Genomic DNA, 8,361 nt, shown 5'->3' on the forward strand with positions numbered 1-8,361 from the left:
CTTGCACATGTACCAGTACAACGATGGACCCCATTGATAAAAGCTAATTGGTGGGATAACATCTGGAATGGAGAATGGTGGAAAAAGATACTGCTTATAGTGGGGGGGGGGGGGGGGGGGCACTCATAAATTTAATTTTCCTTCCTTGTTTAATACCTTGTCTTATCAGAATGATTAATAACATTGTCCAGACTTCTCTTGAAAGGTCAACAGATGAGAAAATTATGATGATGAAAGAAAACCAAGACGGAAAAGGAACAGAGAGCGCAAAAGAGATGTATGAGAAATACCAGAAGTTAAGAGAATTTTACTGAAAGTATGAAAGTCCAGTTTGATAAGTTAAGGCTGATGCGGGCCAAGCCCGATCAAAGAATTAGAGGGAGGATTGTTATGAACAAAAATAAAATTTAAACCTTTGGGGAACTTAGTTGACAATGGTTAAATGTTGTTACAAAGTTAAATGTTGTTAATACCAGTAACAAAGTGTGATTAGTTCTATGAAAACCCAGTAGTGTGGTTCATGTATAAAGGGGGAGTGGAACCAGGGAGGAGATGGGGTGCCAATCTTTGTGCAGGGGCAGAGAAACTTCCAGGAGTATTCCATCATAGAACACAACCACAACTTGGATCAAGATTGGAAGAGAGACCAACCAATGGGAGGTGAGAATTCCAAAATGATTGGCCAAGACTGCACCAACTTATAAGTCAATCAGCAACGGAGAAATAGACCTGTCACAGCACGGATCCTGAACGCCCCAATCAGGAGACAAGAGAGAGACTTGAAAAGGCCTGGGGTGTCTAACTCCCGCGTCTTTCCTGGGAGCCGCTTTCCCTGGAAACACCCCTAGGTTACAATTACTAAGCTGTTGAAACAGTATCTGGACCAGCCCGAGGTTTTTGCTTCCAGTTGTTCATTTTGTAATAAACAAGCTTACTTTTTTAATCAACATGCCTCCTTTTTGTTAGTTTAAAGTTTCTTTCTAAGCCTGTTTGCAACATGTACTGTGGACTATGGAGAGGATCTTGCAAAAGAATTTGCATCAGGATAAAGAGAAGGGGAGAATGAAACAAGGTCTTTGCTTGACATAAGCACAAGCAATTCACAGAAGTAAACGAGTACTTAGCACAGATATACATAACTACTTAGCACCAGTTAGCATAAGGAAAAGCTGGAGGGCCAAACCTGACAGGAGAGTGACTTGACAAAAAGCTTTAGACATAGTCTACCAGAAGAACTAAGGGCAAGTACGGAATCAGCCCTGTGCAGGGAAACCATGAGGAGGAAGTGCTGCTTTAGGGCATGAACACTGCTCCTGGACAGCGCCTGGGCATTAGCTTCGAGGACAGGAATCTGACAGAATGTATTTCTAACCTCCTGCCTATCGAATCACCGCAGCAGGGTAAAGATGGATGGTATTTTTGATACAATTCCTACATAAACGCACTGAAATTGATACATGGCAGAGAAGCGTGTTAGTGGGGTGCAGCCCCCTGCCCTCCCGCCAGATCAATAAAAGGGCTTTTAGGGGACAATGCATTTGTCTGCTGATTACTTTGAATTAGGGAGGCCCCTCAGGACTGCAGTATCCTGAGGGAACACCATTGGCCTTGACCTGTAGGCACCTGCAAAAGCTAAAAGTCAGCTGCCTCAGCTTTCAGAGCCTCTCTGGGCCAGCATCCTGACGTGGATGCAGGACTGCTGCCAGGCACTGCTGGGACCCAGCGGGACAGGACCGGCTGTCTCGTGTCCACGTAGCACCCCTGACACAGCCAGGGCTGTCCTGAAAGCAGACAGACGCTCCCATGTCAGCAGAGAGGAGTAAGGAGCACTGGGCTCCTCTCAGCTGGGCTCACCACTGTGCTCCAGTGGGAGGGGCAGACAGGCCACCCACCTTCAGGGCATCCCCTGCATCAAAAGGACGTGCATTTTGGCCTTTTCGTCCCTTCACCCCAGAAGCAGGCCTGACATCTCCTCCTCTGGAGTGGAGTTTTTCCAGTTCTGATGTCATCTCACGCTTGGCCAGCGCCTGAGATGAGCTGCAATGGCTTGTGATACCACTTCCACGCCAAGCACAGCTCCATTGTCTATTGTTCCTCTTTCACAGGTTAACTTCCCTTCGATTGACCAACCCATTGTTTCTTTTAAGGGTCAAATTCACAGTAATTTCACAATAAGGTTTCCTTCATTGTCTGTTCTTCATTACCTGCCTGATGTGCACAACAGCAGACCAAATACGGCAGGGCCTTAGACACGATTTCAGTCCCTGACACACAGGCTCCTTGTCCCACTGCCGGCCTTCCGTGTGCTCGGCAAGATCTGCAACTCCACAGTGTTGTGGAACTGCACCTTCAGCACAGGCACCTTTCCAGCCTGATCTGCCCTCGTTGCTCTGTGCGTGTGCACAAAACACGGCGTGGAAGAGAACGGCAGCAGGGGCCTGTGTGTCCAAGGGCTCGGGATTTGTGTCACTTCATCTCCACAGAGATGCAGGCAAAGTGAAAAAGCCAAACTGTTTATTAATAGAAGACAAACCAAAGGGATGGGGTGGGAGGGAAAAATGGGATGGGCAGGATCTGAGGGCTAGAGGGAAAGAGCTGTCAACAGGGAGGGAGAGTGGAAGGGAAAAAAGGGGATGGGCAGTGTCTGAGGGCTGGAGGGAAGGAGCTATCTATAAGCAGGGAGAGGGCTGAAGCCCTGCAGGTTTCCCACAGGGTCAGCTGTGCCAATCATCAGCTGTGCCTGGAGCTCCAGCTGGTCTCTTCTGGTCTCAAGGTAGTCTCATCTTCCATGGCATTTGGAGGCCTGATGCAGACACTGGTTCCTCTGAGCCACTTCTGCAGCTCTTTCACTGAATGTATCATGAACTACTATGTTTGTCTGGGAAGGACTGTAATCTCTCCACAGGGCCTGAAGGGCTGGAAGAGAGAGGGACAGAGCCCCGGTTAGAGCCAGGATCTGTGGGAATCCTAGCAGACCTTCCTGCGAGGTCCATCCCACCCAGCTCTAGCCATGGCCACAAGAAAAAGGGGTGTTAACTGGATCAGCCTCCCATGAGTCTGACCCTCCGAGATCCTGAAATCTCTCTGTGCTCTGCCCATGCCAACTCTCATCCACACAAGGAGCAAAGCCCACCACAGCAAAAACAGGGATTGCAGCTCCCTGCCCAAGCATCGCACCTCCCCTGCCAGCCCCCGCTGTCAGTCCGCAGCCCTCACTCACCCTGACTGAGGGCATGGAGCTTTCCCTGCTGCCCCCTCGAGCTGCGCTCGGCCATCCCTGCGAACACAGAGCCTGTCACGGCCCAGCGGCACAGCTCCCTGCCAGCGGCGCTGCCAGCCCAGTGGCCACACGGCCTCGTGGCCCGGCAGGGCTCAGCCCGGGCCCTTGCCGCATGCTGCCGCCCAAGGGCACGGCTGCCGGAGGGTGACAGCAGCGCCCAGGCCAGGCGGGGCTCCGTGGCGCCGGGCCCGGATGGCGCTGCCGGGGCAGCAGGCGGGGCTGGGGCCGAGCTGCGGCGGGGCGGGGAGGGAGCCCGGGCTCCTGGCTCACCCATGAACCTGACGGCCGCCTCTCGCAGGGGCCCCTGTGGGCTCTGCAGGTAGGGCCGGGCCCGGCGCAGGTGCTCGGCCGCTCGGCTCCTGTCCTCTGCCAGCTGGAGAGAGCGGCAGGAGGGAAGGGTTGGCGTGGGCTCAGCCCCTGGGCCGGGCACTCCCTGCGCCCAGCCCCGGCCTCCCCTGCCCGCACAGCCCTGAGGCCCGGCCAGCAGCCGCTGGCGCCGGGCTCTGGAGGGGGCAGAGGGCCGGCTGCTGCCCGGGGAGCCGCGGTGCCACCCCGCAGCCCCGCTGGGCCGGGGCTCCATCGGCACCCGGCTGGGACCCACGGGAGCCGGGAGAAGAGCCCGCGCGGCCTCTGGCTGCAGCAGCGGGCAGGGGCACAGCTGCCAGCCCACACACTGAGCACTGTGCCCATGGGGCTTCTCCAGCCTGAGCCTGGGCCTTCCAGGCCATCCTTACCAGGACCTCAGCAAACTTCCACAGATGCTCCTTCTCCAGCAGCTGTTCGAGATTTCTCCTCTTCAGAAACTTGGCTGCACAATGCAGCGTTTCCCGAGAGGCCTGGAGAGCAGCAGAGACCCCGAGATGGCCCCACAGCCCAGGGCACAAGACCTTTGTCCCTGTGCCAAGGCCTGGAGGAGGCTGCAGCCCGCCAGGCGCCAGGGAGGAGGCAGCCGAGCCCCCTCCCAGCATCATAGAAATGCTCACCTTTGCCACGTGCCAGTTCTCATCATGACAGTAGATGAAAAGTGTGTCCAGGCTCTTGTTCACAATTGTCTTCAGGGACTTTTTTCCCTCATCCACTACCAAGTCCATCACCTTACAGAAGAGTTGAATGGAGAGCAACTGCACATGGCTGTTGTCCTAGAGGAAAGGAAAAGACCTACACCAGCTACTCCAGGCCCACCTGGGCAAAGGCCTGAAAATCCACAGGGCACAAACTTTCTGGGAAGCACCCAATGCCTGTGGATGCAGAACCTTACGTGGTCAAAGAGCAGCAGGAGAGCCTCAGCCAGCTTCGGGGCAGTGGTGCTGGATACCAGGATGTCTTTGTGCTGGAGCACATTTGTGAACACACGGAGGCTCATGCTGACCACCTCTCTATCTTCATCCCCCAGCAGCTGCAGAAGGCTTTGAGACACGCTGCACATTCTTCTGGCCTGGGTGGAACACAAGGCTGTGCTGGGAAGCCATGGACGGCTGCACGGCCAGCAGCGCCCTGGCACTGCAACCCCACCCTGCTGCTGCAGGGCCCACAGGCCAAAGGCCTGTCCCAAAGCACTGGGGCAGGTGAGGCAGGAGAGCTGGGAGCAGCTGCCTCAGCTCCTGAAGCCCTGCCAGCCCAAGGGGCTGCTTTGCCCGGCGCAGCTTCAGCCGCTGCCCCCTTCTCACCATCGAGGGATCCTTGCTGAGCACCACGAGGCCTCTGAGCGCCAGGTGACGCCTCTGACTGCATTCACTCCGGAGGTACCTTGACATGATCTTCAGGACGCTGCCACCACATTTACTCATGTCCAGGCGCTCGAGGACCTGAAAGGCACAGGGCAGTGACAGGGGACCCAGCCACCAGGAACCCAGAAGCGCACAGGGCTGGGCCCAGGCAGCAGCACAGGGCGTGGGCACTGTCCTGGCAGCTGTGGCTACGAGAGGGCAGAGAGCTGGGAGGCAGCTCAGCGAGGCAGCGCTGGCCAACAGGCTCACCTCCACAAGGAATGCCAGGAAGGGCAGATCCCAGCACGGCTCCTCCCTGCTGAGCTGCCGGAGCAAGTGGAGCGTGATGCAGGAACAGAAGGGGACCAAGACATTGCACATCTCCCTGGCAGGAGGAAAAAGGCATCAAGACCCTGAGGTGGGGAGACCAAAACTCTCCCAGCACTGACTCGCAGAGGTCTGATCTTTCCCCAGCATCCCTGGAGGGGATGTGGGCCCTCTGAGAGGCAGCCCCTTCTGGGCACCCTCCTCTCCCAGCCTTTTCCAGTCTCCTTGGCCATCCCTCGCTGACGAGGCCCTCTGGCCCATGAGCACAGGGACTGTGTGGGGCACAGGGCACAAATGCTGGGGGCAGTGAGCAGAAGGGGGTCTCACCTGGCCAGCAGACCCACGGCATAGTGCTGGGTGTGAGCACACAGCATCATGTCCCAGCCACCCTTGCGCTCCATAGCCACCACCACATGGTCACACTGCAGTCGGCAGAGCAGATCCTTCATGGCCTGCACTGCAAACCTGTGTGCAGAGCAAAGCCCAGGTCACACTGGGAGCACTGCCGCTGGCCACAAGGGCACGGGAAGGACAGGAGGACTGGGACCTGTTGGGCTCGTAGGGAAGGCGGTGTTTCGCCTGGCATGCACTCCAGAAGTTATCAACTTCCTCTGGTGGCATCTGCTGTGTGGTGATGACAACATGGGAGAGCAGAGCCACAAACAGTTGCCCAGAATAAGGGATCATGGCCTTGTTGCACTCAGGCACAATCACCCAGATCACCAGAGTTGCCTGCAAAAGAAGCAGCCCAAGGCAGCGCTCAGTGCCGAGGTGTCCATGGGGCAGGGCCCAAGGGCAGAGGCAGGGGGAGCAGCGGGCCTGGTGCCCCCTGAGCCTGCCCCTAGGCCAGGTTTCAGCCCAGCGCCTGAGGGGTGGAGAGGATGGTGAGCTGCTGGAGAGGTGACCTGGGGCTGAGCAAAGGCCCAGAAACTCACAGCCAGGGCAAAAAGGTCCTTGTTGTCCCCATCGGAGGTGCACATTCTGTGCAGAGGCCAGTCCTCCATCACACAGAGCAGTGTTGGCAGCGCTTTCTCCAGTGCTGGTCCCGATGAGCCTATGGCTCTCCACATCATTGCAGCAGCTCTGTGGGATGGCAGCTCTGTGTCAGGGGCATCTCAGTCACAGCACCATGCCCTGTGCAGCTGTGGGGGCCCAGGTGACAGAGGCCTGGTGCCCTGAAGGGCAGGGGGGGAGCATTGGCAGCAGGCTCAGGAAACAGAGGGGCCCGAGGGTCCTGGGCCTCTCTGCCTGTCTGGCAGAGACCATTGGACAGGCTGTGCAGGGCCACGGGCCCTAAAGGCTGCTGAGCCCTGAGCTCTCAAGGCTCGTGGGCCCCGTACCTGTCACACGTTGGGGCACAGCGCAGGAGGGTCAGCACCACGTCAGCAGGGTGTTCTTCTGCCAGCCTCACAATGTCCATTTGCAGCCTGGCATCCACAGAGACGTGGGACATGAGACTCTGGTGGATGTTCTTCACCTTGGCTGGCACCTGGAGGAGGCATGGGGGAGACTTGGAGCGCTGTCCAAAGGAACAACTTCCCCAGCTTCCCCCAAGAAGTGCTTCTGTTCCCACCACACTGTGCTGGCCTCAAAGGCTGAGGGGGCCCAGAGACCATGGCTTGAGGGGACACACCATCCTGGGAGGCCTCCAGGTGTGGACCCAGGCTGCTTACCTGCTGCTGCTGGTGAGAAGAAACACAAGGCTCCTTGAAATAGTCAAATATGAGTTCCTGACTCAGAGTGGGAGTGGGCGTGGTGTCAGTATTTGCAAGGCCCTGAGTCTCTACGCTGTTGGCGTTTGTGATGGCCACATCCTCAGTCACTGCCATGTCAGCTTTTGCCCTGTGATCGTTCATTGCAGCCTCAGAGTCTTCTGAGTGCTCCAGTGAATCTGGGCTGGTGTCAGTAGTTGTGATGCCCTGAGTCTCTTCATTGTCGTTGTTTGTGATGGCCACGTCCTCAGTCATTGATGTGAGAAGAGCCTTTGCCCAGGTTTCAGTCTCTGAGGTCTCAGCGTCTTCTGAGCGCTCAGCTGAATCTGGGCTGCCATCGGGCTCTGCCTGGAGCTCGGTCAGCCCCGAGTCAGGCTCGGCTGCGCCCTCAGCTGCTGTGCTGCCGGTCTTCCTACGCTGAATGCGCAAGAACTGCCGGAACATCTGCAGGAGAAGAAAGGCCAGGGAAGCCCGGGATGTTCCATGGAGTGCTCCAAGCGTGGTGCTGGGCTGAGCAGTGACAGCAGGCCCAGCCCAGTTGGGGATGGCTGCTGGTACCTTCAGGCTTTTGCGGAAGCGGCCACGGGCGGGTTCCTGCTCTTGTGTCCGGTCCAGGGCTGCATCTGGCAAAGAACAAGCGCAGCCAGAGCTGAGGGGCTGCGGGAGAGGCCGGAGAACACAGCCCAGCCCTGCACTCCCCAGGCAGGGAGAGCCCCAGAATGCCCCAGGGGATGGAGCACGGCCACGGCGGGGTGTCTGCCCGGCCCCTCCTCCATCCTGTCCATGGGCCTGTCCCCAGGGGATGGGATGGGATGGGATGGGATGGGATGGGATGGGATGGGATGGGATGGGATGGGATGGGATGGGATGGGGCCAAGCTGACTGCAGCCATCAGCCCTGTGGCTCAGCTCTGCCACTCACCATCCTGCAGTGTCTGGAACTGCTTCGCTTCTTCATGCTGTTGTGCTGGGTCAGCTCCAGGGTGTTTCTTTTTTTTCCCCCTAATAACTTTGAACACACTGAGAAATCTGTCTGCCATGCCAGAGTCTGGACTTGAGGGCACCTTGAAGGAAGATGGAAGGGTGAAGTTCTGAGTCAACAAGTCGTGTAGTTGTGCCTTGAAGGCATCTGAGGCAGAGAAACCTCAGGACGGCTGCAGGACAGCAAGTCCTGCACTCTGGTCTTGAGGGCTCCTGCCACAATGACAGGAGACTCCTCGTAAGGCTTGTGGTCACCAATTCCCTCAGTCTGGCCTCGCAGGCACCTGCAAAAGAAAAGCCTCGGGAAGGCCACGGGCTGCCAAGTCCCACAGTCCTGCCACGAGGTCACCTGCAGG

General features: G+C 57.3%; 1 protein-coding gene across 1 annotated transcript; it reads right to left on the reverse strand.

The window, feature by feature from the left end:
- Positions 1–2,497: 2,497 nt before the first annotated feature.
- Positions 2,498–7,469, reverse strand: LOC128809939 (maestro heat-like repeat-containing protein family member 6). Its single transcript, XM_053982372.1, has 13 exons — positions 6,987–7,469; positions 6,654–6,802; positions 6,249–6,396; positions 5,861–6,045; positions 5,641–5,778; positions 5,257–5,371; positions 4,948–5,085; positions 4,539–4,715; positions 4,264–4,419; positions 4,015–4,116; positions 3,551–3,653; positions 3,221–3,277; positions 2,498–2,916 (listed from the first exon to the last, which is right to left on the reverse strand). Exons 1-13 carry the CDS (start codon positions 7,467–7,469, stop codon positions 2,780–2,782), a joined length of 2,088 nt encoding a protein of 695 aa, XP_053838347.1. The 3' UTR covers positions 2,498–2,779.
- Positions 7,470–8,361: the final 892 nt, after the last annotated feature.

Source organism: Vidua macroura, chromosome 7, assembly GCF_024509145.1.
Source record: "Vidua macroura isolate BioBank_ID:100142 chromosome 7, ASM2450914v1, whole genome shotgun sequence".
NCBI classification, from domain to species: domain Eukaryota; kingdom Metazoa; phylum Chordata; class Aves; order Passeriformes; family Viduidae; genus Vidua; species Vidua macroura.